Raw genomic sequence first — 27,895 nt, 5'->3', positions numbered from 1 at the left:
TTAAGCTGATCCTGAACTGGTTTAAGATGGTCCTTAACCTGCACATCACCAGTTTAGCACCAGCTCATGACCATCTTAAACCAGAACATGACCAGCTTACACTAGCACAAACCAGCTACCATGCTTCAAAACCTACCTAACCAGCATATGCAGGGAGTTTGGCTGACTTTTCTAACAATCTCGAGAGATTGTGAATGAGGAGTGTGTGCATCTCTGATAGGCTCTGGATGACAAATACTTTGAATCTAATGGACTGAGATGTTAAGCTATGTTCTCAACTTTTTTTGTTGTGGGTGTTGTTTATTTATAGTAGAGTTGCCGTATAACATTGAACGAGAGCTGGTGTCTGACCGGACATCTGGCAACCCATGTATGTTACTCCCAGTGTGTTTTGGGGTGGTTATAGAAAAATGCCTCAAATTTTTTTTTACAGCCTTTTATGTTTGTCTAGTTATGAAGGCTTCTTTTCATTTAATCCTTGTCCCCTTCACGGCCCCGAAGGCTGGAGCATGAACAAAACCAAATTCCTGTATCTTCAGACGGACCCGAGAGCCCTATTTATACCCATCGCATACCCATTTTTGTGATTTAAATGCATAGAGCTGACAGTGACACTAAGACGTTTAATCCTGCTTCACAGGCCAATTTCACGCAGCCGATCGGGACTCTGGATTCGGGTTTTAGCCATTTTATTGGAGTGAGAGACTGCAGAAGCAATGATAACTTTTGCTTTGTTATATTGACTAAACGACCATGACCAGAACAACGGCGTGAAAAAGAAGTATTCAATGGTTTTACAATGAATGAATTGTCTTAGCACAGATTTTACGCACTGCACCTTTAAGAGAGGCCTTTGAGATTATCTTCTATCCCTCACAGCCACATTCAGTTCACATTATATATGTTGTCTATCCTGACTACGGTCCATTGCATGTTAGCCCAGTTCATGCGATGACATCATCAGCAACCGCTATATAGTGACCAATGCCAAATGCATCAATCTTAATTGAATCTTAACAACATTTGTATTGATTTGATGACCATAAACATGGCAGTAGATCTCCAGCGATCGCACACACGGTTCGCTTACATCTGTTGTTTGAGCTTTTGGCCAAGGGTTGATGGTTTTGGATGAACCTTAAAGGAGTAAAGCGACAGGCACACTTATAGTCGTATTGGAGTAGAGGATTTAATTCTCCATCTGCACCAATTGAGATTAATGCATCTGTTTCTGTCTCACTCAGAATTATGAGTCACACACACTTATCCGAGGTCAACTCGATCCCCCTAAACCCACTGTATGATTCATCAGTAGCCAAAAGGCAAAACTGGCCTAAGAACTGTAGTTTGAGGGAATAATAAGATGTGATTTTTAATGCGATCTGCCTTCGAGATAAGAGAGCTTTGCTGTGAAAAAATGATGTCATGTCAAGGCACTAGATGTTTATTATCTTTATTCAAGGAACAGTTCATCCAAAAATCCCAATTGATTTACTATAATTGTTTACTTCAAGCAAGAGTGATGTTATTTGTTTTTTAGAGTTTTATGTGAATGATTTTCAATGCATACAATTTATTTTGTTCTTCGGTGAAAGTTGTCATATGGCTTCAGGAGTTTTGACTAAAAAAGTTTTTTTAGGTAAATGTGACATTTGCACTTAGCCTTTATACTGTAAAAAGTTGGTTGCCTACATTTTTTTGTTAATTTAACTTAATTTTGAGTTGAATAAACTTAATAATATTAGTCAACACAACATTATTTTGAGTTAAGTGGAACCAACATTTTGACAATTAAAATCCATTAAGACATTTACATTTAGTCATTTAGCAGACGCTTTTATCCAAAGCAACTTACAAAGTATTCAGGGAGCAATAAGCGATTATGTCATAAAAGAGCAATAGTGCAATAGGTGCTAATACAAAGTTACTAGTTTCAACAAAAGCTAGAACAATACCTGTTGAGAGAAAGAGAGAGGATTAGTGTAAGGTGAAAATGCAATCTATATAAATTATCAAATAAATTTCTTCAAAAAAGTAACATCATTCTTTGATTTTTGGTGACCGTTCCTTTAAGCTATTCAAGAATCGGCTCAATTTACCATAAGCCCTTGAAAATAGCAGAGATCCTTAAACAAATCTCCTCACTTCATTGTTGGATCGCTCCTTTGAGAGCAGATCTCTCCAATGGTACAAAGTGTCCACTGTTTCAGACTGTCTGAAATCCCAGCATGCATTGCACATAATTAGCCATGGACCTTGCAACAAAGGCCTTTGGTGAAGTCACTCGCGGAAACCTTCGACTTCCCGATTGAGTCTCTTCAATGGTTGCGCCCGTCTGCCTGAAAACAATGATTTAATTTGGCATCCATTACACGCAGATGTCTGTTCTTTCTCGCACACACATGCGCGCTCGCTTCTTTTTGTTCTCACGCTGTTTGGGCTGCTTTTTCATGGGAGTCAAGAGAACATGAGATAGGAGAAGTGATCCACAGAATGTGTCTGTTTTTGTGTGTGTGTTGAGTGGACTGCTTGGGTTTGGAGTTTGTTGGTTCTGGGCCATAAGGTCTCTTGTTTACCACCTCCCTCTGTGCTTGTAAAAAAACTGCGAGATCTCCGTTGAATCTGTTTTGCTTGCAGAGAGGCACTTGAGGATCAGGGACAATAAATGACCCATGTTTAGTCACTTCTATTTGTATATATGGATAGATTGCATTTTTCTGGACCCATGCAAGCATCTTAACTATAACAAGGATTTTTCCTCAAGTGTAGATATTTGAAGTTTTCCAAGAGTAGCAGTAAAACAAATGTTTGACAGGGTAGATAAAATGCACATTTGTGATCATTCCTGTCTATGGTAAACACGAATGAATGACTCCCTCAAAAACAACACAAAAGCTAGTTTTTAGGGCAAAGGTTTGTGGTATTTGTTTGTAAAGGGAGGTGATTTATAGACTTATTCTCATTTCTTTTTGATTTGAATGTTTTGAAGTTGAATTTGAGCGCTGGGTTCACACCAAACGTGAATTAAGCGTTTTGCGTGAGTAAATTACATACAAAGTCACGCACAGACATGTTTTATTTTCTTTCTTTTTCTCCTTCTTTCTATCTTTCTTTCTGACCTTCTTTCTTTCTTTTATCAGTCTTTCTTTCTTTCTTTCTTTCATCAGTCTTTCTTTCTTTCTTTCTTTCATCATTCTTTCTTTCTTTCTTTCTTTCTTTCTTTCTTTCATCAGTCTTTCTTTCTTTCTTTACGTCCTTCCTTTCTTTTTTTCTTTCTTTCCTTCCTTCTTTCTTCCCTTCGTTCCTTCGTTCCTTCTTTCTTTCTTTCTTTCTTTCTTTCATCAGTCTTTCTTTTTTTCTTTCTTTCTTTCTTTCATCAGTCTTTCTTTCTTTTTTTCATCAGTCTTTCTTTACGTCCTTCCCTTCTTTTTTCTTTCTTCCCTTCTTTCTTTCTTTCTTTCTTTCTTTTATCAGTCTTTCTTTCGTTCTTTCCTTCATTCTTTCTTTTATCAGTCTTTCTTTCATTCTTTCCTTCATTCTTTCTTTCTTTCATCAGTCTTTCTTTCTTTACGTCCTTCCTTTCTTCCTTTCTTGAATGTGAATGTTCGAAGTTTGTAGTATTATGATTATTATTTTTTAATTCATATATTTGTGTATTTTATCTTTTTCTTTTCTCTCTCTTCTCCACCTTTTCATGTCTCTTGACTAGATTGTTTTGTTGTATGTAGAACAATACAATGGCTAATAGATGGTTTAATAAAGTGTGTGTAAAGTCAGTCTTTCTTTCTTTCTTTCTTCCTTTCTTCAGTCCATCCTTCCTTCCTTCTTTCTTTCTTTCTTTCTTTCTTTCTTTCCTCCTTTCTTTCTTTCTTTCTTTCTTCAGTCCATCCTTCCTTCCTTCTTTCTTTCTTTCTTTCTTTCTTTCCTCCTTTCTTTCTTTCTTTTATTCTTTCTTTCTCATATAGAATAGTAAATTCTTCCTTCCTTCCTTCCTTCCTTCCTTCCTTCCTTCCTTCCTTCCTTCCTTCCTTCCTTCCTTCCTTCCTTTTTTGTGTGTTTTCTTCCTAAAGCATCTGTTTAAAATAGTTTTGAAAGTTTTCGCTGATTGTCGGTGGAGAACGTTTACCATTTCAAACAACCACAAGCTCACTGAAACATCTCCACCAAAAAATAACCACATTTCTGCTTCTCTTCCACACACGTCAGGGAAAATGGGATGACGGTAATGTAGACTTGAAGCCGAGATCAGTTCATCCATCATCCGGAAGGCAGAAAGTTAATCAAACATTGGCTGAAGCATTTCAAGATAAAGTGGATATGATTGTTAAATCTCAGGTTTTGTGTTTTTTTTCTTTTCGTTTTAACCCAAAACTCTGAACTTAAACAACTTTGAAAAGTAAGAGAGGATACAACAACTGTTTCTGTGGGTTGAGGCCTTCAAAGTCGTCTTCCATTTTTTATTTCTATGTTCAATTTGTTCTCTGTAGCTATCTTGAGAACCTCTGAACTAGTTCCCCCGGCAAACCTCCTGACATTTCCGCAGGCGTTATTAGGACAGGACCTCTATAAGGTTTTGAAATCACTCCCTGTACCTAATTTTTTGTCTTGCTGTTTTTTTTCTCGACTAGTTTAATGGAGAAATAGAAATCCATATCTGGGTATAGAGCAGGCACGACCACTTAGTGCTTGTGCTCTATTTCACGCTTCAGCTCTTCCATTCAAATTTAATTGCAAAAGCACAGCGCCTACAGAAACCAGAGCCAATCAATTAGAGCCGCGGCGCGGGGGAAAAAATCTGCTATCTTAACCGCTTCCTCGTATGCTATACAGCTGTGGCTTAAGAAATCCTGCTCGGATATCGGGCTTAGTTCATTAGCTGAATTAATGGCAGAGATATTGAACCCCTGTGAGTTCAAATGGTGCGAAGATCGTTGCAGATGTGGCCATGCAATAAATTTTTGCCAAGAAACATTCAAGATGTGTTCAGTGTTCCGAGTCTGAAACATCAAGGATGTTGTGTCTGAAGAACATAGATTTCAGGACAATGCAGCTCTGTTGTCAAGATTAAATGTCGTCTTCTGAGAAGACACTTGGTTCGTGTTAAACTAGGTTAACAATGTTGGGATGAGTTTGTCACGTTGTTCGTATGAGATCAGTCTGTGTTGTTTAGCAGTGATGTCATAACCAGTAGAAAGTCTGCTGGGAATTTAGTCTGAACCATCAGTATTCGGTTTCAGGAATCAGGAAATGGAGCTTTTGCTTGGAAATCTCCCTATTTTATTGGATTGGCTTTTTTCTCATTTAGAGAATGTGCGTGCACCTGTACGAACTGAAAACAGGGACACTTTTGAAAGAGTCAGTATAGGACAAAGTCTCAAATAGAAATATGGGTTTTCAGCAGATACAACACTTTCAGCATAAACTTTCTGCATTTTCAAATAGTACCGGTATGCGTTGAATAACACTTGTGTTATTGAATTTTAATCCATACGATGACATTGTTTTGTTCCTTTTATTTATTTAACACAAAATAGAGTTAAAAATGTGTTTCCATGAACTTAGTTTAAACCAACAAATCTAGTTGTGTTATTTTAACACAAGAAGAGTGTTTATTGGTCTTATTTCTCATTGCTTTTTAGCTCAAACGAACGTTCAATATAGTGTGTTATTAACTGGGTTTAATGTCAAAATAAACAGCTCCTCTACCAAATAATATAGAGCATTAGACTCTTTTATGTTGTGGAATGCCAAGCAAAGCAGCAATTTGGCAGTGTTAGCGTAGGATGTGTAGTGTGTTTTCATCTGCATTTAACAACAGCTTTACACTTTGTGCCATTATTACAAATTTCCTTAGAACTGTCATAAAAATGACTTATCTGCCGATCAATGCACAACAAAAGAGCAAAACATGCGGTCTATTATTATTGCTTTGAAAATGCTTCGTCGACTTTTTTAGGATGCACAATTAAAATATCTATTATTTCATGTGTTGCACATCCCCTTCTCACAACGAAAGGATTTCAGGCATCTCCTAACATTTTGGTTTGTTTTGCCCACGCAGGTTACTGGTACTATGGGAGGGATGCAAAGCAGCCTAAAAGATCACTTGTCCCGATTGGATGAGATCTTTGCGGCACGGGGAGATTTTGTTCAGACGCTGCATTTTATGCAACAGATGGCCGACAACGTCATTAAGCAGCTCCTGGGACTTCCTGATTGGGAAAAAGCAAAAGTAGACCTGGTTGCCATAGCAGATCAGACGGCTTACGTGGAGTATTACAGGTAATGAGCGGGAGCCGTCATCTTGAGTTTAAAAATACAAAAAGTACCAAAACGTCAAAAGTGCCCCAGAGCTGTTTGTTGACCTACATTCTTTAAAATGTCTTCTTTTGTGTGCAACAGAACAAAAAAATATAAAGTTATTTTTCCTACTATGGGAGTCAATGGGGGGCAAAATCTGTTTGGTTATAAGCATTCTTCCAAATATCTTTCTCTGTGTTACATCAGACCAAATACAGAAAGTATCCCTTTAAATTTGACTTTTTACATTATAAGTGTGTTTGAGTGTAATAGGAAATATTTGAGTCAATACAGTACTGTGTATCACAGAAATCCTGGATTTGACTTCATTTAACATCTATGTACTAGGGATGGGCACAGTACTCGATCACTCTTGTACTCGATCGTGACAGCGGCAATCAATCATAAAAACGATGATCTGAGTTTATAAAAATACTTCTGATTGGTTATAGCAGCATTTTGGGCGGCACCTTGAGCCCTGATTGGTTAGCGTTGCCAGAGCGCGGTCCAAAGTCCAAACCAAAAAACAGAGAAAATGGCTTCTAAGTCACGTAGTGATGTCTGGCTTCACTTCGAAAAAATAGATGGAAAAACAGTTCAGTGCAAAATATGCAGCGCCAAGCTGTCACACAAATCTACCACAAGTAAGTTTGCGTTATCATCTAGTATTTGTACATAAAATGTCTTCCGATACCACCAAAGACGCAACTCAGACGAGCATCGCATCTTCTACCGTCAGACAGAAATGCAGCGCAGCCAGAGGTGAAAAGATGACACAACTAATCACAGAAATGATAGCGAAGTATTTGCTACCTATTCGTTTTAGCCAATATATTGTAAAATAACATTTTGGTTTATCAGAAATGTAATGTAATCCAAAATATTGCTAAAATATAAAATTGTGATCATTGTCTCCATGACGGACGCCCCACCACCACCCCAGAGTACTCGAGTTCTCGTTTTTTGAGACCTATCAATGATCAAAATAAGAAATTGACTAAAATGCCCATCCCTACTATGTACCATAGGTTACAGGATGTCACAACATATCTGACGTGTGTGTGTGTGTGTGTGTGTGTCTAAGTGTAGTTCATTGGAAAAGAGACATCCAGCTATTCCCTGACCAGGTTTCAGTGTATGAAATATTCATATCTATAGAACACACTCATCTATTATGGATTATTTTGAGAGTCTGAAAGCTTTCCGTAGTGTCCACAGCAGCACACATTAAACACATTAAACTGAAGCGGATTAGAACAGTTTATTGCCAAGTACACACAAGGAGTTTAAGGGATAGTTTACAAACAATGCAAATGTTGTCATCATTTATTCACCCCCATGTCATTCAAAACATGTAAATTTGTGTTTGTGTTTTGCGTCCATACGTTGGAAGTCAATGGGGTCCCAAATTGTTTTTGCGCCAACATGTCTTTTGTGTTCTGCAGAAGAAAGACATACAGTTATGGAAGGACATGAGGGTGGCACTTTCAAAAGTTGTTTTCAATGGTTCTTGCCAGTTTCTTTTCATGTCACTGTTTGTTCATTGCATTTAAAAGCTCCATCTGTTGTTGTTTAGTTTTCTCTGAGTGTGACTTTTCTGCAGGTGGTTGACATACCTGCTGATTCTGATCCTGGATCTGGTTATCTGTCTTGTTGCGTGTCTCGGCCTGGCGAAACAATCCCGCTGGCTGCTCACCACGTGAGTTCACAAAACATTACATCACACTGGGTAGAGCTCAGTTTCGCTTGTACAAAGAATGACACAAAATACATGACAACAACTATACATGGGTCACAGAATCTGTCCAACAAGGTCAGTGGGAGAATATCCCTGTCTCTCAAGCATGCGTGGTTGATTTGGACAGAAACATGTCGAGGTCATTTGTTTCCCCAAATTTCAAACAAAATGAGTTTTATGCAAATAAATAAGAAAACGTTGGCGATGTTTGTTGGAGTTTTATTGGCCGCTTTGTCTTTGATGTAAACAAGAAAAATAATGATTATTTGTTGTGTCCATGACCCAGTCAATGCTGTGAATGGTTTGACGTGTGATATTTCTCTTATTGTGTGTGACGGTACAGAATGATGGTGTTTGGTGTCCTCACTCTCATCCTGAGCTGGGCGTCTCTTGGAGTGGATGTGGCCACTGCAGTGGTGAGTTTCAACAGTCAGGCCTGATGTTCAGTCATGACTTGATGACATCATCATCAGACATATTGAGACTTCGGGTCAATAGGAGAGATGTCTGGCAGGTCTTTTGCCAATACAAATATAATAACATCTCATTTAAGGTCTATAGTAGAAGAAACCTTCACAGAGGTGTATGTGCAGTGCATGGACGTGCATGTTTTTATATGGACTTGAGGCTGGTCACAGTGAGTTTATTGATATCAAAAGCTTGATTATGCGGGAAAAGCATAACAAATGACAGTCAACTGCTGTCTGCTTGCCCGAGGGAGGTAATAAACTTCAAATGTATTTCTTTTGGTGTGTGTATGCGTGTGTGTATGCGTGTGTGTGCGTGTGTTTGTGTGTGTGTGTGCATGCGTGCGTGCGTGCGTGCATGTATATGTGGAGGCGGTCTTTTTTATAGTTTATTACTGTATGAGCTATACTGCAGTCCAGGGTCATTGCCAATATGAACGTTTTGTGCCCAAATGCGATTCATTTAACTTCTATATCTTCTCGGTTTTCACTTCTCAACTATTTCTCACTCACCTGCTCCTATTATCTCCTACTTATAACTCTAACTAGCATTTTGCATGCCCATATACCGCTACTCACAAACCAATTATACGCCTTGCATGACCAAACATTCTGAAACAATCTAGCGTGCCAATTTACACACATTGGAACACAGCATCATCAAGGTAGCAAATATTTCCCTTATCAGATGCTCACCAAGTGAGAAATCTTTCGGGTACTTTCTCGGTATCGGTGGACACGCTCTGTACTCTGTAATGAACTCCTGTAGGCGATAGACAGAAGCACGTGTGCTTTGATCCTGTCTTCATAGCTCATGTATTAATTCGGTGTATCAAAACAAGGTATTGCGCCTCAGGAGTCTCACAGGACGGGGATTTGACTTTAAAGTTTGTGTTCAGGGACAGAGAAGAGTTTTGTAAGGGATGGCTGGAGTTCTAAGCTCCAGTTATCCAATGGTGTAGATGCTTAAATGCTGTTTTGAATGTAACATGCCCCTTGGAGAATATGGAAAAAGATGAACATTTTGTGGAAATGAGAGGAATTTTGAAAGTTAAGGTTTATTTTTATTGTAGTCCTGCCTTGCAGCAAGTTATTTCACGAAAGAAATGTTAGCATATTGTTTAGACGTAAGAATAATAACAGAATTTAGAAAAGTAAGCATCCCTTAATATTCTTAATATTATATGATGTTATCTGAACAATGACAGTTGTTATGTTTGTTTGAGGGTTTCTTGTTTGTCCCGAGTCATTAAACTGACCACTGGTCTTTTAGAAAAATGATCCAGGTCCTCCACAACCTTTGCTTTTTCAGTATTTCTGTATATTTGACTCGAGTCTAGCAGTCTGTATGATGTTGAGATTCATCTTTTTACATTGAGGACAATCAAGAGACTCATACACAACTATTACACTCGATAGAAACATTCAGTGACGTTGCATTTCTTTTCAGACATTAAAAAGACAATATAAGATCATATTTCCTCGGAGACCCTCAATGTTTCCTGTTGCCTGTTTGTGTTAAACGTTCCTTCCTGTCATGCAGATTCTGGTGTTTGTTTGGACACGTGTGTTTATTCTTAACAACACAGGGTGTTTGTGTCTCTGGTTATTTCCTGTATGTGTGGATTCACGGAGCTCTAAACATCCTGTAGAAATACAAGATACACCCATCAGATGCAATAACCGTACTGAATAAAGCATTTTCCCAAACTCTTTTAAAACATTCTGTATGTGGGTTTTGCGGTCTAGGGTACAAGCGATTTCTGTGTTTCACCTGACAAGTTTCTGATGAACCAGACAAAAGATGTTATCAGCTCAGGTATGTGGACTTTTTTGTTTTATGAACGTGTGCACATGTCCATCTATGTGCAAGTCATCATTTTATAAACACACATTAATATCCAAATAAACGGTGCATGTGTAAATATTACAAATAAATCTAAATGCTCGGTCTCCCATTCTTTCATTTCTTTCTAGATATCGTGCACTATTACCTGTACTGCAGCCAGACCCTCCCCAACCCGTTTCAACAGGTACTATTGTTAATAAAAATGATGAAACAATTGCCATTCATACAAATTACTTCTCTGAGCTTGTCGCCATGCATTATGGGTCTGCTTTCTGTGTATGGTGTTTTTTTGTGTGCACATATGCCCGTGTAGGCAGCTTTGTACTCGGATCTAAAACTGAGCCAGTATGAACAGGTTCTCGATTCCCATCTGTGTCACATACTGCATCTGATTTATTGATCTTGCCGTCCTGCGACTTTCTCTCTTACTTTATCCGTCTCGGTGCGTCTCTCAGGGATTTAAGGTCTGGCAGTAAAAAGCCAGTGTCCTGCTCGATTCGCTTCGGTTATAGTTGCCGTTTCAGAGTAACTGTAGACATCTTTTTCAGGATCAATAGAATCTGTACAGAAGAAGAGAAACGGAGATGATCAAACAACAGAAGCGCGACCTTACGGAGACACAAGGATATTAGTAAATTGTGTATGACAATGTTTTTGCAATTTCTATTTTTCTGATTCGTCTATTTGTCCATCTTTGCTTATTCCCTAATGCAAGTATTAAAAACATATTCTTAAATTGAGTAAAAACAGCAGTTAACATATAGTCATGCAATATTACACAACAACTCGCACTAAAACCCCTTTTCTATTCATATTCCCCGTCCCATCTTGGTTTAATTTCTCATCACTGTTTATTCGGTCTCGCTCGGTTCTCTTAATCTCTCGTTCTGTCACTCAGGCGTATTTGTTCAGTTGAATGGCTCTTCCTTGTTTCACATGTTCTTGTTCTTTCGGTGCGCTCCGAGTGGATCGCTCCATTAAACACAATCTCTCCAAACCAACACGAGAAGAGAAATGACACATTCAGAGTTGATTATATAAATCATCCGGTTTAGAATAATTATGTGCTTATTGTGAATCTCACAAAGAAACATCCGCGTCTGTTTCCATTATATTCAGGAGCATTTTTAGCTTTTTTTACAAATCCAAATTTGACAAATTACTAGAAAGCTTATTCTATAGTTTTTTATTTATACGTTTGTATTTATGAATGTTTCCTGTCTGTTATTATTATTATCGCTTATTTTATGTTATCAAATGATCATGTCAGACAGGTTCATGTGTGGATGGTGTAGTTGCTCTCTCTGCTGGTAAAGAGTGATACTGCACATCAGTTTGCATTGAACGTGCTGTGTGCGGAGGCTTTGAGCTTTGATAACCCTTAAACAAAAAGAACTGATCCTGAATCAGTTTGTCTTGCAGTCCCTGACTGTCTTCCAGAGATCCCTGACCACCATGCAGATGCAGATTCAGGGTCTTCTACAGTTCGCCGTGCCTCTGTTTCCCACAGCAGAGGTGAGTGTGTATTTCTGAAAGATAATCGTTTAATATTAATTTAATCTATGAAATATAATTATGCCGATTTAAATGAAAGTTATACTTTATATACTTCAAATATATACTTTATGGGAAAATGACATGCATGCATTTCACCAAATGTTCCTATTACATGTATGTCCAAATGCGTGACTCAATGGGTTTTGTAGTTAGAGTCATATTCCTGCAATACAGTGATTATGGGATCATTTTTTCCTTTTAGTGTTGTGATTATTTTTTTGTCGTTTCATAGCTGTTGTTTATGGTTGTGGTTTCAGAGGGATTTACTGAACATTCAGCATCTGTTGAATAATTCAGAGGCCAGTTTACACCAGCTCACCGCCCTGCTGGACTGCAGGGGACTCAATAAGGTTGTGATCGCATACACACATACAGTTTGTATGTAAATAAAGCTGTGAGCTTAATGAGATTCCTCTAATTAGCACCAAATCTCTTCTGTAATGTTTAAATGTGCTTTCATCATGTGTGCGTGTGTGTGTGCCTGCGTGTGTTTGCAGGACTACCTGGATGCTCTGATGGGTGTGTGTTATGATGGTGTGGAGGGTTTACTGTATCTGTGTCTGTTCTCTCTGCTGGCTGCCACGGCGTTCTCCATCATGCTGTGTGCCATCCCGAGAGCATGGCGGCAGATCGCCAACAGGTGCATGCACAGACACACGCAGCGTTGAATTGCATTGATCACATTGACTTTGGAGTAATTAAGTCTAATGAGGCATAACAAAAATATTTTGGATATTTGTTGTTTGGTTGAGAATTATGAGCAGAGGTGTGTTAAGTATAGCTGTAGGTAAACTTTATAGGAATATATATTTTTTCATCATTTAGGCTCCCTCGTGTCTCTTTCTTCTGTTGAACAGAAGATATTTTGAGAAATGTCTCTGTGGTTTTTGTCCATACAAAGGACATCACCGGGGGTCAATGTAGTTAACCTTCAACAAAATATCTTCTTTTGTGTTCAAAACGTTTTTGGGTGAACTATCCCTTCTTCTATGTGCTTTTTTTGGCCACTGTATACCAACACAATGCTATCGTATCATCCCACACAGAGAAAGAGATTATGATGACATGGATGATGGGGACCCTTTTAACCCTCAGAGTCGACGAATGACGTCGCATCCGGCCAACATGCACAGTTTTGGTAGTTACAGTAGTAGTATCGGCAGCCAGACCAGTCTGCACCCCCCGACACAGACTGTCTCCAACGCCCCCGTCTCAGAGTACATGTAAGAAACACTCGCTCATCTTCAACTTAATGTGTGTCTGTATTTTGTTCAAATCGATATTTGTAAATGTTTGAAAAAACTTATCGTTTTCTTTCGCTTTAAGATTCTCATTTGCCACCATCTTGTTTTTCAGGAACCAGACAGCGCTGTTTGGTGGAAACCCGCGCTATGAAAATGTGCCTCTTATCGGGAGAGGATCTCCTCCCCCTTCGGTGCGTTGGGTTCCAGGGGTCTAGCCTTTTTCATGACCACGCACACACTCACAATGACAGACTCCAAAGATCTTGAATTATTTACACTATATCATCAGTTCCTTCAAAGAAAAGTAGTGTTTGGTTTTGGAACCTTCATCAAAATCTCAACTTAATCTTCTGTGAATGGTGATCTTCATTTTGACTGACATCATCTAGTCGATTTTGGAGCACCCACAAGCTGTGAAAACACGTTATGCATTTAGATAACAAAAACCTTCGTATGTGGAAAGCAAAAAGGCTCCATTTTGATTATTATTTACTGACTTCATAACTATTTCTCTTATTTCTTATATTTCTCCTTTTATAGCTAGCGATGTTCTGCTAATAGCTTCTTTTGCGTTTTTCTTTGTTTGTTCGTATGTTTCTCTGTTTGTACGTTTCTGTTCTTTTCGTTCCCTTCGAACCGAAATAAAATTTGTTTTTGGAGCTTTACTCACAGCCATATAGAAACAGCGTAAGTTATCTTATGATATTACTGTACGCCCCAGTCCTTCTGTTCTATAATCCTCCACATAGTTTTTATTTCACCTCTTGTTTATTTCTGTGCGTTTAAATAAATTATGTGTGGGTTGTTTTCCTAGTTTTACTCCCGGCATGGATCCATGAACACACCCATACGTTGTATGTTAACACACCTGTATACTTCCTATTCGTTAGAGGACTGATGTTAAGATATATTTAGTGGTTTCTGACCACCGGCATGTATTACAGATGCTTTCATGGCTCTCTGGAGCTTTTAGTCTATAGGATATCTTGTTTTTTTATAATCCTCATGTGTGCCTACAGTAGTCAGAAAGAAAATTATATTTATAATTTGTTACCCCTTTTTCTTATATATCTTTTATACAATAGTTAAGCTTCATGATTAACCTTATAAAAACGTACACAAAACTTCATTTTCATTTCACTCGATTCCCTTTTGACTGAATGGTCTAAATGTTCAAAATGATGCCCGTCTGTGACTCTGCTCTTATGTTCTTCACAGTATTCTCCGACCATGAGAGCCACCTACCTGTCCATGACTGAGGACCAGATCAGACACTTCGGGGAGGATTTCCGGGCATAGAACTGATCTCCGTTCCTCTGTCATCCACATGTTCCCCTGGCGTGATCCGGACAACATGGACGCACGGAGAACTGTAATGCCAGCATGCGTGCGCTCCTCTTTTTGTGTTTAACTGTATCTGACTCGCCGGACCACAGTGTGAGAGAAGAACATCATTTTAGGAGCACTGATTTTGTGTGTGTGCGTGCGTGCGTGTTTTTTATGTGTTTGCAAGGGTGCTTGCATTGCATTGTCACAAATCCTGATGCTGCGGTGCATCTACTGACATGTTACTGTGAGGTGCTGAAATAACCTGTTTTGTTTGTATGTTTATATTATGCTGTTGGTCTTCATTATAGAGCTGTTTAGACATGAAGTCAATGTGTAGACAAACCTGGTACTTACACCGTCATGCCTGGAATATACAGTCATAATTCTAATGTGAATGTGATGCATGTTAATGTTGTAGACCAAGACGTGAAGTTTTCCATAACCACCTTTTTCACTTTTTTATTTTCTGGATTATTAGACAAAATCGTAAACAGCTCTATTGCCTTCACATCAAAAACTCTTTTTTGCCATAGATAATTGAACACATCTTACAGGACCTAATACATAACCTAAAAGAGGTTAGCCATTTGTGGAAAAAACGAATGTAAATAAATGTCCCATTATGGACACCGGCTGAATATTCTGTCCATTGGATGTCAATGGAGAAACAGTAGCTTGATACTTTTCTAGGTGATTGTTGCTCATGAAAAGTCATTTTATGCTGTCTTGGTTACTGTGCAGAATGACCTTTATGGATATGTCATCATTTTTTTATGATGGATGGATGATACTAATACCTGTATTTTATTTCGAGTGAAACCTTTCTCTCCGCCCACCCCAAATATTTGATGTGCCCAAGTGTGGAAGCATGTTTTGTGCCTTTTAAAGATCCCATGAATTTACATGACGGCTTTCTTATTTATGTGTTTAAATAGGTTTTACCGTTGAAACGAGCACAATTTATTTCCTGTCAAACCTCAAGTCACACTTTGCTATTGCAGTCGGAGTCGGCTAGTGTCAGGGGAGGGACATTCTAGAAAGCATAAATCATTTTATACACACACACACACACACACAATAAGTTATTCCTCCAGATGTCCTTTAAATATGTCAAGTTAAAAGCCCCATTAAGATTTCACGGGATCTTTAAACACTTTATTTTGATTTCGTGTTGTTTTTATGAATGGCAGGGATTGGGCACGGAAAATAAATCTTGTTTCATGCAGGCATTTAAAAGCACAATCTGATCACTTCGGGTTTAAAGTGACCCTTAAAGTGTTTCAAGCGATACCAACCTCATTTCCTGTTTGTCTTAATGACAAATCTCTATAACGTCTAGACGAGCACACTGAGCCAACTACTCCGTTGCAAATGTTTGTCTTATAGCAGAATATACACTTTGTTATTCCCTGACCAGCTGTAAATAATGTAACTTGTATAATAACAGATTTTGTGTAATTGTCATTTTTTGGGGGGGGCCATTCTGGTGTGCCACCAGTATCTTGTTTGATGATAAAATCAGCTTCTTGGACAGAAAAGCAATGTGTCCTCATCAGGATTTAATGTGGATTATAATAAGTCTTACGATTGCAAAATGGTTCTATCATCAGTCTTGTTTATTGCCTAGTTAGACTGTTTTTAAATACATTTTTCAAACTTATTTTAATACTTGGGATGCATGGGCAGTACTGATGTAAAGACATTGACGGGTGGTTGATTTCTGTCTTATTTAGAAGACAGAAACCCGGTGAATAAAACAACTGAATTGAACCCTATGTGTGAAAGATGTTTTCATTATATTGAACACTTGAAATGTATTTAGCAAAGTAAACAAAGAATAACAAGTGTAATTTTATTTTTACTAACAATTTTTGTAGTATTTTCACAGGAGGTCTCAGGTTTATTTTGCACAGCCAGCGCCCTCTATCGATTGTATTGTCGAATTGCTGCAGTAGCCTACCTGAGCGAAGAATATCATGTTTATTGAAGCAATCTATTTATTCTCAATAACGATTAAACAACACATTCACACCATATTTATACTAAATAGAATTAAGATGTAACGTCATATAACGTTAAATATTTTAGTCATACAGCCGTTGGCACAATTAGAATTAGCATTAGTTTTTTCATAATACGTTTTTTGCCTCAATGCAATTATATCATGCATGACTTTTTCATTTAAAATACATAAAGATGTGCTACAAATATTTCGTCATAATAACCAAAAATGTAAGTTATACACCAGGGGGAGCAGCCTTACACGTTACAGAATCTCGTGATTCCTTTTTGGTTTCAAAATCTTCACGAATAAATGCTCCTTTTTATTTTTAATGGGAAATTAAGGACAGTTTAAAATAAATATTATATTTTGACGATAAAATAAGATTTTGCCACGTTCGATTGCGTGCTACGTCACGTGCGCCGCTGTTGCCTAGATACGATCAACTCGCCCTGTGAACTAAACACGTTTAAAGATCTAAACGTGAAATCGGGTAAGATATTAAAATGACATTTTAAAGAGATAAAGAGCTGAACGGTTTAACGGCTGTCTGTAAAACTGCCTCAATATGTTACGTTTGTTTCGTTTTATTTATAGCTTAACTTACTCTTTTAACACCTCACGTGGTCTGTTTTAAAGACCCTATGGATATATATGTGATGTCCTTTGGGTATTAATGATAAAAACATAATAACTTATAATAGGTGATTTTAAACATCAAATGACCACAAATCTTAACCTAAAGGTGGAATATTCTACATAATTCACTATATAATATATTTTTTAAATATTTACATTATTGTTATAACGTTAGTTTTATTTTTGTTACACCAACAAAATTGTTAACTTATCACAATCATTTCTGTCTTCCGATTTCCCATTAAAGTTTGTTTTATTGATCACCTTCTTCTCACACCTTTCTGATCTAAAGCTTTCAGCATGGAGATTGTGTATGTATACACAAAAAAGCGCAGCGAGTTTGGCCGCCAGTGTAACTTTTCAGACAGACCCGCCGAGCTGCATGTGGACATCCTCCCTGATCCTTCCCTGGCTGCCAACTTCATAGTGAGAGATCCATGTGATGTTGCCATCCAGTGTGCCCGGGACATGTCTGAGCATGAGGTGAGCAAGCCACTCAACACGGGCAAAAATATATCGAGGCATAACGTTAATATGACACATGTATATAACTCGGCCTGTTCAGGTCAACACGGAGCACTTCGAATCCGAATCGAGAGGAATTAACCACGTAGAGGGTGGATGGCACAAAGATCTCAACCCAGAAGACATGGAGGCCACCATCCGCTACAGGAAGAAAGTGGAAAAAGATGAGCACTATCAGAACACCGTTATGCAGATTGCTAGTGTGAGTCTTAAAGTATTTTACACCAGGCGTGTGCAATGATTCGCAAATCGACATTGATTCTCGTGTTTCATCCTTCTGTAGCTCATGGAACACTGTATCAAGCAGAACAACGCCATTGACATCTATCAGGAGTATTTTGAAGCTGAAGAGGTGTTTAAGGAATCAGACGAACAGCCATTGGCTAAGACAATCAATGTCTTCAGGTGAACAAAGGACCGATATATCAGCCAGGCAAAATAAAAGACAAATATTTGCTTGTTTTGACATTATCAGCAAGAACCGAGTCGGGCTGGTCGATAAACAAATCAAATATTAAGTGACCCGAACTTAACTTCCGGTAGACCTTCGCAAAGCATCAATAACTGTTGATTAGTATTGAACTTAATAGAATGAATATACAATAAAATATAAGTCAAATAAATTGTTATATAACCAAACACACACCAGAAGTTAATTTCAGGCCAGGCACGTGCGTCCGATGAAACCGTCTATTAAATCAGAGCGTTTGCTGGATTTGTTTCAATCTCTGCGATGTGGTTTTCTTTCAGAGACCCAAATGAAGTGAAGCGCACAGCCACCAGTTTGTCCTGGCACCCAGACGACAACCGCAAACTCGCTGTAGCCTACTCTTCCCTAGAATTTCAAAAAGCCCCCAAAAACATGTGCTCTGACTCCTACATATGGGACATTGGTATAAAGGGCACAGCTTTCAAACACAGCTATTTAGTGATACCTGTAGGGTCTTATATTGATCTGTATTTAGTGTTAACTCCCAGTATTTTATTTCTTTTCCACATTTAGAAAACCCAAATAAACCAGAGATGACTCTGAAACCCGTATCTCCACTTGTTAGTCTGGAGTACAACCCAAAAGATTCTCACATCCTCGTTGGGGGAGGCTATAATGGACAGATTGGTGAGTTTTATCCCCGGACCCCGGAGGTTCTTTACGGATTTGTGATTTATCTGAGCTTGAATTGACTTTGAAAATTCTCATAACCTTCCGTAGCAGGTTCAGTGGTGTAGTTACTTTGGCTTGGTTCAAATTAATGGTTAATGCAAAAAGTGCTTTTGTCCTCGTCTGAATAGCATGTGTTGTAAGGCAGACACGGCTCTTTTATTAAACTCAGATGTACTCTTGCTGGGCTAATGGACTTTGACATTGAATGCATAGAATAGAATTTTGTATTGAGTGTCTCATCATGACATCTCTGGATGCAAAAAATAAGCACATTTATATTTGTGACAGCTTATTGGGACACACGCAAAGGGAGCCAGCCTGTAGAGATGTCTGCCGTCGAGCATAGCCACAGAGATCCTGTCTACAAGGTCATCTGGCTACAGTCGAAAACAGGCACTGAGACATTTTCAGCTTCTACAGATGGTCAGGTCTGTTTGCAATAACACAACGGCCTAAACCTGAGTTGTGAAGTGTCACCAAACTGAAACTCTCAAAATGAGTTTGATACTGTACCCTGTCATATACAGCTTGTGTTCACATGATAAAATACTGAAAGATACTCTAACGTTACATCAGGTATTGTGGTGGGACATTCGAAAGATGAGCGAGCCCACAGAAAGACTGGTGCTGGACCCCAGTAAGAAGGGTAACCTTGACAACGCTCTCGGTGCCATCTCGCTAGAGTTCGAGACTACAATGGTAAGCGTTCTTCCTCACATTTTTTGGCCCATTAGCTCTTTTCTGAGAACCTAAATCTCTGTTGTTTATGATTTCACAAGCCTACTAAGTTCATGGTAGGCACAGAGCAAGGCCTTGTAGTGTCTTGCAACCGCAAAGCAAAAACCCCAGCGGAAAAGATTGTGTGCACATACGGCGGACACCACGGCCCCATTTACGCCCTCCAACGGAACCCATTCTTTCCTAAGAACTTTCTGACCGTGGGTGACTGGACCGCTCGCATCTGGTCTGAAGACATCAAAGAGTCCTCCATCATGTGGACAAAGTAAGAAACACTGTGAATCTGTTGTATTCCAACTATCGATTGTATTTTAATGGTCCAGTGTACGAAATGTGTCGTCACGTTTTTGCTTCTTCGCTGAAGGAGATTATGTATTTACGAAACACATTCTGTAGATCAGTTTGTCTGTTCAGGGCTACTGCAGAAACAACATTGAATTCCATGTAAGGGGGCCGGCGGTGTATATAGATAGAAATAGCTCATTCTGAGGTAATAAAAACATAGCGCTTCATTATGTAAGGTCTGTATACACCTCTGAAGACATAGTTATGTATATTATATTGCATTTCTATCAAAAGATCTTCCAAAAAATTACACACAGCACCATTAAGTTTCTTTTCTTTTTTAGTTTGTGTTAGATAAGCTGAGTTTGGGCTCTGTCATTGCACAGTAAATGCCAAAATACTGCTGTATTTCTGATTTATTTCTTCAGGTATCATATGGCCTATCTGTTAGATGGCTGCTGGAGTCCAGTGAGACCCTCAGTCTTCTTTACAGTAAAGATGGATGGGACCCTGGATGTGTGGGACATCCTTTTTAAACAGAACAACCCCACTCTCAGTGTCAAAGTGGGTCCTTAATATCTCCTCATAAATAACATCTCTATGTACCTCATAAAGCTTGATTCTGATAGGACGCTGCATTCTAAGTTTTTGTACAATGAGCGCTGAACTTCTGATTTCTCATAAAGTCAATCCTTCAAAATGAATACAAGTACAGAAAGGGATTGTGTCATCTTTTACTCACCCTTAGATTTACTCACCCCAGATTGTTCCAAACCTCTATAAATGTCTTTGTTTTGCTGAACACACAGGAAGAAATTTGGAAGAAAGTCAGATCCCACCCACAATTTACTCCCATAGTAGCGAAAATAAATACTATGGGAGTTAATGGGGGGAGAGATGTGACAAGCTTCCAAGTAGCTTGTGTAGCATGTGATGAATGACAGACTGTCCATAATCCCTTATTTAACATCTAAAGTTTATTTGTGTATATTTGGTTTTGCTCAAAGGTTTGTGATGACGCTCTGTACAGCATCCGGGTGCAAGAGAACGGCCGTTTCTTGGGATGCGGCTCTCAGCTGGGAACCGTGACAATGCTGGAGATTTCCGCAGGTCTGTGTACACTACAGAAGAATGAGAAAGCCCTGGTCTCAGAGGTGAGACACAAATGCATTCACATCATTGAACAACATTCTCTCTTTAATATGTAACGTGTAAATCACCATAAAAAAAGTCATCAGGCAGAGCTCGATGTTCGCAGATGTTTGAACGCGAGACCAAGCGTGAGAAGATTTTGGAAGCCCGACACAGAGAGATGCGGCTGAAGGAACGTAGCCGATCTGAACAGATCAGAGAGGACGAGATGAAAGAGGGTGACGGGGAGGAGACCGCGGAGGAGCTGCTCGCCCGTGCTGAAAAAGAGTTCTTTGAGATTTTGGAAGCCGAGAAGAAGAACGAGAGGAATCAGGAGAAAGAAAATGATGAGGTCTGGGACAGGACTGATTCTGTATATTTGTAAGGGTGACGTGAGAGAAACAGAGGCTTGTGTGTATGCGTGTGTGTGTTTAATGGATGTTGTCACGTGTGTGTTTGAAAACAGCCCGTCAAATAAAATTGCCCCCTTTTGTGGAGCTTTAACAGATTGTACCTCATGTTGGGGCCGTTGCTTCAATAAGATAAGGGTCCTGGGCTCTATATATAACCTGGGTAAAATGATCTATTGTGAAAGAAAAAGAAAGTAAAATCAATAAGGTCTCCTGTGTCTATACCCAGAATGCTTTATGTTTTTTTGAGATGGATGGCGATCCATATAGACCCGCATCACCAGGGCTAACTGATTCAGTTTAACTTTGGCCTTTCCAACAACCAGAATGTTTGTTCAAAGATTATTTCTGTTCTTGTCCCCTGCAGGAGAAAGACGTTTGCGACGAAAAAAACATCCAGGAGCATGAAACTAATGGTGCCACGTCTTATGCAAGAAGAAAAAGTGTCATGTTGAATTAGGACGACTTATGAGACTGGAGCCAAAGTGTAGGGGAGGGGACTAACATGATGAATAGTACACAATGAGACCCGATTTGTTTATTCAGAGAGTTTAAGGAAATGAATGCAACTGAAAACTGAATGTTTTCGGTATGTTTATTATAATGTAATATCTTATTAAATTCTTATTAAATAAAATACATGTTCCTTTAAAATTATGATTGTTATTATTAGTCCAATTATTTCAGTTTCAGATGTTTTGATCATCTTTCAGGGATTGAAACGGCTCATTTTGTAAAATGGAAACATTTAAGTAGCTCTTGATTTCTGGAAAATAAAATCATCTTCCTATTTGTTTCATCAATATTTTAATTGTAATCATTATTTTGATAATTCCATCCATCATTATACACACACTGTACACATGACATGAGACACAAACTCTTCAAATGGATCAATGATGTGACATTTTCAGATGAAAATTACAGATCAGATGAAAATGTATTTAAAAATAAAAAGTATGCATTCATGCAATACATCTCTAGACTAAACTTTATAGGACATTAAGGCAAGATTACTTCAGACTATCAAACATAAAAATCATGGAATAAACTCTACGGTATATATTTATCTTATGCAACCACGCAAAAAATGAAGAGACCATTCAACAAGAGAATTTCAACAAAATCGAACCTCAGAAGTGACAAAGTCATCCAACACATGAAATCTGTGATAAAAATCCAGGTTATCACAAAAAATATATTTGAACCTTTCCCAAATACATGAATAAATAGTACCGTTGCATTGCTTAAAAGTGAACATAAACTTGTTTTCTTTGCAGTATTTGAGATCTGAAATACAGAGCATTTGTCCTGTTATTTCACCTATTTCTCCAGATTTCTATTTTTTTTGCAAATAGATGCAAATAGAAACAATATATTTTTATTTGAAATCGGGGTGAAATATTGTTAGTAGTCTACAGACTAAAAAATAATTGAACATAAACACACCTATAAATAGTCAATTCGGAAAAACGTTTCCACGGCTGTAATGAAGAATTTGGTTCCAAAACGTTTTTTATCATGTTTTATTGTGTTAGTTAGCTGTCTCTTGTACTATTGATTAAATCAAAACAAACCAACCGCAGTTCGATTGAAAGCAATTGGAAAGCACAAAAAAACTAGAGTTTTGACAATTTTGAAAACCTGAGTTATTTCATATTGGAACCAAACTCCTCATAATTATCTCATAAACATACACCTAACCAACAGGTGTCGCTAAAACCCCACAGTCAGCGACGTTAACCTGCGACTCCTGCAGCGTCAGACGCGTGTCAGCGAGTGCGCGCATCACCGCCGCCGCTGTCTGATCTCCAGGGACATCAGAAACACAACACGCGCGTTCACGCGCTCAGCTCCACACTCGCGTCCAGCTCAGACATGGACCGGACGGAATCCACGGGCTTTTAAGAGCCTCGGGACTCGTGTTTTATCTTTCGGTGTTGTATTATCATCTATGAGCGAGTGAAGCGCAGGTGAATTCACCGCCGTTAATGCGTCAAGCTGAATCTGGCACGCGTTGTTACATTTATTATGGAAGTGTGGCTTATGTTGCGCATTCCTTATGTGTTTTAGTTTACAAATAACCGAGCAAAACATCACGATGAAGGACACCGGAGAATCAAAAGATCACCAGCTGACTGTAAGTGCAGTATTCGTTTCATTATGTATGTCAACTACTGTTCTGCAAAAACAACGTTTAATAGTTTTATTCCTGAACAAGACGTCAGTTTTCTTATTCAGTTGATATTTGAATAAGGGCTATTTAAGTTATATGTGTTGTTTGTCATTGACTATTGATGTAGTCTGTTGTAAACCCCCATTTAATTCTCAGACAGCCTGTACATTTAAACCCACATGAGAGATTTCGATCTTGACAGTCTGACAGACTCTTTGGGAGCTTAATACCCGCTTTTTAGTGATCTTTTGCCCCCCTCTTAATTATTCACAGGGGCAGTTTAAGTTCCCTTTCTCTTTTTCCACTAAGGCATCATTCGTGTTTTAGTTGAGGAAGAATTTATATGGGGTACATTGGTGTACTTTTCCTCCTCGAGATTTTACGGATCATACCCATCCTAATGATAATGACTATATTTGTATAACGGTTGTTTACACTTGAGATGCACGATACATATCGACGATATCGATATCGGCGATAAATGGTCGTTTTTAATACAATCGGCAGATATGTTATAGCCGATAAATAATTTCCTTCAGCTGCAGGCTACTCACAGTTAACATACTGTACAGTACCGTCTTTCTGTCGTGATCATTCGCTTATTGCTATTAGCAAACCTTGTTTGTATACGCACAGTATGTATTTATGTATTTATGAATGTGTTATTTATAGGAACAAAAGCATATTGTTTGACGCAGACTGCTGTCTGAATGCTTTCTGTCTTGAGACCTGTTAGAAGTGTGGCTGTTAAGAACATTATTCCTGTGTTGCTCGGGAAGAACATCTATAATTTGTTTCGTCGAATAAAATATACCAGAAAAGTTTGAAGGTTAAATCATTTTTAACTACATTTACATTTAGTCATTTAGCAGACGCTTTTATCCACACCGACTTACAAAGAGTTCAGGGAGCAATAAGCGATATGTCATAATAGAGCAATAGTACATTAGGTGCTAATACAAAGTTGCTAGTTTCAACAAAAGCTAGAACAATACCTGTTGAAAGAAAAGGGTTAGTGTACGTTTTTTCATTAACTAGTGTAAAGTAGGCTTGGTACATGATTTTCAGCGGGGAAAAGGAGAACTAACGGTCACCTTGCTTTCTGCAGTGAATGTTTACATATAAAAGCATTTGTCCACTTTTTCAGTCTTAGGAAATGATATATTATAGGGCTGTGCAATTAATCGAAAATGAATTGTAATTGTCAATTTTGGCCTTCATCAATTATAAAAAACAAAATAATCGAGGTAAGCGATTATTGTGCCGCATTCGAGAATCCTCTCTCAGTATAAGTCGTATAAATCCACAGCGCACCCTTTTCTTTACAGTGGTTCAGCAGGACATTTATTTTTCAGTTAAATCCGGAGTTTAAAAGCCAAGTTTTATTATTTTCTATGTTGTGTTAAACGTTAATGAGTAATCGTGTTAAATAATCGGGATCTCAAAACTGGCCAAAATATTTGCAATTATTTTGTCATAATCACGATTATTTTGTCATAATCACGATTATTTTGTCATAATCGAACAGCCCTAATATATTAATATCCAGATACTGTATATCGGCCAATATATCAAATATCGGCTTCCAATGGTAAAGACTCATATGTTTTCGTTATCTACCAAAATGTACATATCGGTGCAACCCTAGTTTACACTTATAGTTGACGAAATTAAGGGGTAACTTTACCACAAGAGTATTGACTATTAACAACATCAGTCCCACAACACTGTATCCCATTAAGCATATCAAATATTCAGCTTTAATATCTTAAAGCCTTCAGCTGTAATAATTAGACTATATTATTAAATCTACTAGAATTTCAGCATCGTTGCATCACCGGCTGTCAATGTGTACTTGCACAGTGATTGAACCTCATTATTGAAACAAAAGTGTCCTTGAAATATAAATGATGAGAAAAAATTGCATCACTTGTCAAAGTGGATAGAGTAATTGTTGCGGTCTAGTATCTTCTCTAGTTCCGAGTGCTAAGGGAACCATCGTTGAAAACATCATTGCTTGTTTCATAATGGCCTCTTGTTAGCGACGACTGCCTTTATGTGCTGTACTTTGGCCCCAACAGTTATATGTATATTCAAAGGACTTCAATGGAGTTCAAAAGCATCACATTAAAGTGCCAAGTTATGTAAAACATTTTTCAAGAACAGACTTCATATCTCATATATGCGTTTTCAATAACTTTAAACCAAAGTAAAAAACGTCTTTTCTTTGAACTTTTCATGGTATTTTTTTTCTATTTCCCAGGTGGCCCTGCGAATTCGCCCATTGAGCAATTCAGAACTGGAGGAAGGTGCCACTGTTATAGCCCACAAAGTAGATGACCAGGTAAGAAAAGACTTCTGTAAAAGGTGTTTGACGTTTGTGTGTGACGGTCAGCGAGAGAGAGATGGACGCAATATAGATGTATATGTTGACAGTACCTGTTAGTCCTGGTATTTAACATTTGGTCTGTTTGTGTACTCGATCTGTATTGAGGACCTCTTTCGAGCTCATTTTTTGAGTTGAAAATTTCCGAAATGTACTTGTTCGTAAGGTTTTCTGAACTTTCTGTGGCTGTTGTGACATCAAACAGGAAGTCAGTCGTGGTAATTGTGCCCTTCATGGAGACGTCAAGAAAAAAGTAGATATGGAAACATTTTCTTGATCCGGCAAACTGTAATCTTATTGGGTGGCCTTGCACAACCTTTAGGAATGAAGTTTTTCAATCCAACTTTTATCAATTCTAATCACATTTGAATGGACTGAAGTTCGTGTTTAGCTATCTGCTTTTGTGCCACATAATATTAAAGGTCCAGTATTTGAAATATAGCGACATCTAGCGGTGAGGTTGCAAATTGTGAGGTTGCATTCGTTCAGATTTCGTTCTTTGACAAAATCATATTTACTAAACGCACCCCCTAGAGCAGTTTTCCGTTTAGGGCTACTGTAGAATCAACATGATGAATTTCATGCAAGGGCACCCGCGATGTATGTAGGAAATAAAAGCATAACGCTTCATTATGTAAGGTGTTTATACACCTCTGAAGACATAGTTTTGTATATTATATTGCATTTCTGTCAATAGCTCCTCTAAAAAACACACAGCACCTTTAACAAAAGCATTAGCCTACTTTTATGATGGATAGCAAACGTTCATCTCGGTGGCTATATGTTTTCAGTTCGATACAGTATATCATTGAATAGATTACACTGGCCTGTGGTGGGTCAGCTGATATGTTCGTGTTTACTATCAAGAACCTAACAATACAAACTGGTTGTGCAAGGGCTCATGGGATTAGTGGCTTTGTAAAGAAAGGTTTAGGTTTTGTGTATTATGTTTGTGCAGTCATCATGTATGGGACAAACAGAACAGTACCAGCATACGATACAGTTCAGTTATGTAAAAACACATAAACACACACTGAAATACACACACGGCAATTATTCAGGCTCATTGGGTTTCCTTTACTTCAACAGGTGTTCTACAGAAATCCTTCCTTTTTATTTGTTACACCTTTTAAAGGATCAGATCACCCCAAAGGTGATATTGCTTGACACATTTCTTTGTTCTGTTAAACACAAAAGAAGATATTTTGAAGAATGTAGGGAAAGCACGCAGTCCAAGAGCACTTTTGACTACCATTGTATTTTTTCCTATATGCTTGTCAATGGTGGCGAAGAACAATGTGGTTACAAGCATTCTTCCAAATATCTTTCTCTGTGTTCATCAGAACAAAGACATTTATACAGATTTGTCACTTAAATGCAGAAGAGCTTCCATATTCAGATCTATGATGCACATTCTCTAATTTGATGTCCACCAGGTGCTTTTGTGACTTTTTTTGTTTGAATATGACTGTAAATATATAAGAAACCCCAGTGCAACTGTACTAATAAAGACAGTTAATAAGGGAGACCAAATTTGATCGATAAACTGCAATTGCTATTACCAAAAACAACCAATTCAACACCAGTTAAACGTGGAATAACCTCGCAATTTAGCCCACCCCTACCTCATCCCCAGATTAGCCTACAAACTAAACTACCTTTCTTATCTGTTGGCAGCAAGCATGCCATATGGCGTCACCATTCACAAGTAGAGTGAGACGTGTTTTTTGTTTATTGGTGTCGATGGCGTTCTCCCTCTGGACAGCCGAGGCTCAGGAAGGGGTAAACCTTAAGAGGATGAGCTCATCAAGATGGGCTTCAGATGGCTTAGACAGCAGCCACCTGCTCTTCTGTACCTCCAGCCACCTGACGGCTTTAGGATCATGCCAGTGTTTCTAACATGAATCTGATGGGTGGACTTGAGCTAGACTTTGTTAAAATGATTAATCATACAGTT

General features: G+C 38.3%; 3 protein-coding genes across 4 annotated transcripts in view; all 3 read left to right on the top strand.

Annotated features, from left to right (window-relative positions):
- Nucleotides 1–16,258, top strand: part of ttyh2 (tweety family member 2) — a 40,158-nt gene extending 23,900 nt beyond the window's left edge. Inside the window, exons 4-14 of one of the 2 annotated variants that reach the window (XM_079476393.1) lie at nt 6,062–6,282; nt 7,904–7,999; nt 8,382–8,454; nt 10,255–10,324; nt 10,483–10,538; nt 11,777–11,869; nt 12,169–12,261; nt 12,409–12,551; nt 12,958–13,134; nt 13,268–13,346; nt 14,374–16,258. In XM_079476393.1, the coding sequence (XP_079332519.1) occupies nt 6,062–6,282; nt 7,904–7,999; nt 8,382–8,454; nt 10,255–10,324; nt 10,483–10,538; nt 11,777–11,869; nt 12,169–12,261; nt 12,409–12,551; nt 12,958–13,134; nt 13,268–13,346; nt 14,374–14,454 (1,182 nt within the window). In that variant the 3' untranslated portion in view covers nt 14,455–16,258. Of the gene's footprint in view, nt 1–6,061; nt 6,283–7,903; nt 8,000–8,381; nt 8,455–10,254; nt 10,325–10,482; nt 10,539–11,764; nt 11,870–12,168; nt 12,262–12,408; nt 12,552–12,957; nt 13,135–13,267; nt 13,347–14,373 lie in introns of both variants that reach the window. The other variant, XM_079476392.1, reaches the window with a different exon arrangement.
- A 1,167-nt stretch (nt 16,259–17,425) lies between these two features.
- dnai2b (dynein, axonemal, intermediate chain 2b) lies at nt 17,426–21,836 on the top strand (the record flags this gene model as incomplete). The annotated part of the gene is made up of 12 exons (XM_079476827.1): nt 17,426–17,608; nt 17,691–17,852; nt 17,934–18,055; nt 18,401–18,543; nt 18,654–18,767; nt 19,101–19,240; nt 19,389–19,511; nt 19,592–19,815; nt 20,264–20,399; nt 20,843–20,989; nt 21,094–21,318; nt 21,744–21,836. The coding sequence occupies 12 exons, from the start codon at nt 17,426–17,428 to the stop codon at nt 21,834–21,836; spliced, it is 1,812 nt and encodes a 603-aa protein (XP_079332953.1).
- A 1,346-nt stretch (nt 21,837–23,182) lies between these two features.
- The window catches only part of kif19 (kinesin family member 19), a 30,068-nt gene continuing 25,355 nt past the window's right edge, over nt 23,183–27,895 (top strand). Inside the window, exons 1-2 of the mRNA XM_079476222.1 lie at nt 23,183–23,516; nt 25,816–25,896. Of these exons, the coding sequence (XP_079332348.1) occupies nt 23,439–23,516; nt 25,816–25,896 (159 nt within the window). The 5' untranslated portion in view covers nt 23,183–23,438. The remainder of the gene's footprint in view (nt 23,517–25,815; nt 25,897–27,895) is intronic.

The sequence above is a fragment of the Barbatula barbatula genome (assembly GCF_947034865.1).
Source record: "Barbatula barbatula genome assembly, chromosome: 16".
Lineage (NCBI taxonomy): Eukaryota > Metazoa > Chordata > Actinopteri > Cypriniformes > Nemacheilidae > Barbatula > Barbatula barbatula.
The sequence above is the reverse complement of the archived record's forward strand: the minus strand, read 5'-3'. Positions and strand labels throughout refer to the sequence as shown.